This window comes from Quercus suber, unplaced genomic scaffold, assembly GCF_002906115.3.
Source record: "Quercus suber isolate HL8 unplaced genomic scaffold, Cork oak 2.0 scaffold_459, whole genome shotgun sequence".
In the NCBI taxonomy this organism is placed as follows: Eukaryota; Viridiplantae; Streptophyta; class Magnoliopsida; order Fagales; family Fagaceae; genus Quercus; species Quercus suber.
In genome coordinates this window covers 514,515-517,312 of record NW_027069910.1, presented here as the reverse complement: position 1 = coordinate 517,312, position 2,798 = coordinate 514,515, and the positions used below count along the sequence as shown (strand labels likewise).

Below are 2,798 nucleotides of genomic sequence, written 5' to 3'. Positions count from 1 at the left end.
TTAGGATCATACAAGAAGAGTCCTATAAGGAAAAGACTTCCGCGCCAAGGAAGAGATGTTAACCCTTTACTATTATAAAAGCCCTAATACCCTTATAAATTACAGTACGCATGATTAACCCCTCTCTAGCACTCTAGAGTTGAAAGAAATTCTAACTTGACCTTCGGAAGGTATTTGGCCGGCACCACACCGGTTCTCTCTATTAGGTCTTCCCCTTTTATTGTGTAGGTGTTGTTTAGAGTGTGCGAGTATCGTGTGGCTCACTGGTGAATTTTTTGGCATCATCAGTTGGCATCGTCTGTGGGAACCGCACAGTTGAGATTCGTAAACCATATTACCGTTTCCCGGACAAAAGGGTTGCATGGTACTCACCCACTTAATGGTAACCACAAACGACGTTCAAGGAGAGGAACCACCCACAACTGCCCTCGAGAGACAAGTTCGAACTCTCGCCGCAGCCGTAGAACGCCTCACTAAACAAAATCATGACTTGGAAGAACAACTGCACCAAAAGAATGCAGCGCTGAATGACCAACGAGAAGATCAAGAAGGGAACAACGCTGAAAGAAGAAACCAGGAAAGACCTAAGGGCAGCAACGCCCCAAGCAAACCTGTAAAACAGAACTTAAGCATGCCATCTCTGATGAATGCAACTCCGCCACCTATAGTCACTGAGATGCAGGCGATGAAGGAACAAATGGAGGTTATGATGAACACGCTCAAGGGGCGAGTGTCCAGTGATCTTGATGATTTGGTCAATTGCACCGACTCACCGTTCACTGCGGCCGTCAACTCTTTCCCCTTACCCCATAAATTTCGTATGCCACATATAGACAGTTACGACGGAGTAAAGGATCCTCTGGATCATCTAGAGACCTTCAAAACCCTGATGCACCTTCAAGGGGTAGCAGACGAGATCATGTGCAGGGCCTTCCCAACATCGCTCAAGGGCCCCGCACAGGTATGGTTCAGCCGATTGACGCCAAACTCCATCAGCACCTTCAAGGAGCTAAGCGCTCAGTTCACTACACACTTCATCGGAGGGCACAGGTATAAAAAGTCCACGGCATGCTTAATGAGTATCAGGCAACAGGAGGACGAGATGCTGAGATCCTACATAACGCGCTTCAATAAGGAAGCACTTTCAATCGACGAAGCCGACGACAAAATACTGGTAGCAGCATTCACAAATAGGTTGCGGAAGGCCAAATTTCTGTTCTCTTTATACAAGAACTACCCGAAGACCATGTCAGAAGTACTCTACAGGGCAACCAAATATATGAATGCCGAGGACGCATTGCTGGCTCGGGAGGAAAAGCCTAAAAAAAGGGAGCGACAGGAAGAAGGACAACGGGACCAAGGATTGAAGAAACCAAGAATGGGAGACAGAAGGGATGAGAGACGCTCCAGACCACCAGGAGGAAGGTTTATAAGCTTCACCCCGCTGACTGCCCCAATAGACCAAGTCCTAATGCAAATCAAGGACGAAGGGACACTAACCTTTCTTGGGAAACTGAAAGGGGACCCCAGCAAAAGATCAAGAGACAAATATTGCCGTTTCCACCGCGATCACGGCCACGACACAGCCGATTGCTACAATTTAAAGCAACAGATAGAGGCCATTATCAGACAAGGGAAATTACAGAAGTTCGTCAACAAAGAGAGGATGGAACCACCACCTCAAGAGCAGCAGCCCCGAAGGGATAATGAGCATCCTAAACCCCCAATCGGAGATATAAGGATGATCGTAGGAGGTACAGCGACAACCGGGTCATCCAAAAAGGCATAGAAGACTTACCTCCGCGTGGTTCAGAACGTCCACTTGACAGGCTCAGTACCAAAAATAGTACGGAGGGATAGCCCAATCATCGGATTTTCAGAAGAAGATGCACGACGTCTTCACCACCGGCATGACGATGCATTGGTTGTCACCCTACGAGTGGGAGAATACAACATGCACAGAGTGTTGGTTGACAATGGCAGCTCGGCAGACATCCTATATTACCCAGCGTTCCAACAAATGATGATTGACAGAGAACGACTGATACCAATGAACGCCCTGTTGGTGGGATTTGGAGGAAAGAGAGTATTTCCATTGGGTGAGGGCACACTTTCGGTGACAGTAGGTGACTACCCCCTACAGATTACTCGAGATGTGACATTCCTTGTGGTCGACTGCTTATCAACGTATAACGCTATCCTTGGACGACTAACCCTTAATGCATGGAAGGCAGTAACCTCAACGTACCACCTGATGATTAAGTTCTCCACGGAGTATGGGGTCGGGGAGTTACGGGGAAATCAGGTGGCCGCCTTGAGTGCTACATAGCCATGTTGGAAATGGACGACCACCAGTAGACCATGTGCATAGAAGAGCAGCGGATCGCGGCGGAACCAGTCGAGGAACCAGAAGAAGTAATACTTGATGAGTCAAGACTTCAACGAACGACTAGAATGGGGACGTTGGCCAGCCAGCAAACACGTCAAGCACTTACAGCATTCCTCAAGACGAATCAGGATGTTTTTGCCTGGAACCATGAGGACATGTTCGGGATTAGTCGTTCAGTCATAGTTCACAAGTTAAACGTGAACCCCGCATTTTCACCTGTAAGATAGAAAAAGTGAGTGTTCGCTGAAGAGCGAGACAAAGTAATAGCAAAAGAGGTCAGGAAGCTACTCGAAGTAGACTTCATTCGGGAGGTATATTACCCTGATTGGCTAGCGAACGTGGTAATGGTCAAAAAAGCTAACAGAAAATGGCGAATGTGTGTCGACTTCACGGACCTCAATAGGGCGTG

At 47.8% G+C, this 2,798-nt stretch overlaps 1 protein-coding gene across 1 annotated transcript; it reads left to right on the top strand.

Moving 5' to 3' along the window:
• Positions 1–379: 379 nt before the first annotated feature.
• Positions 380–1,789, top strand: LOC136062844 (uncharacterized). Its single transcript, XM_065762449.1, has one exon. It carries the CDS (start codon positions 380–382, stop codon positions 1,787–1,789), a length of 1,410 nt encoding a protein of 469 aa, XP_065618521.1.
• The last annotated feature ends 1,009 nt before the right edge of the window (positions 1,790–2,798 follow it).

What these genes read in the sequence shown, in the direction of transcription:
- LOC136062844 (XM_065762449.1), top strand. Translation starts at nt 380, where the DNA reads ATGGTAACCACAAACGACGTTCAAGGAGAGGAACCACCCACAACTGCC.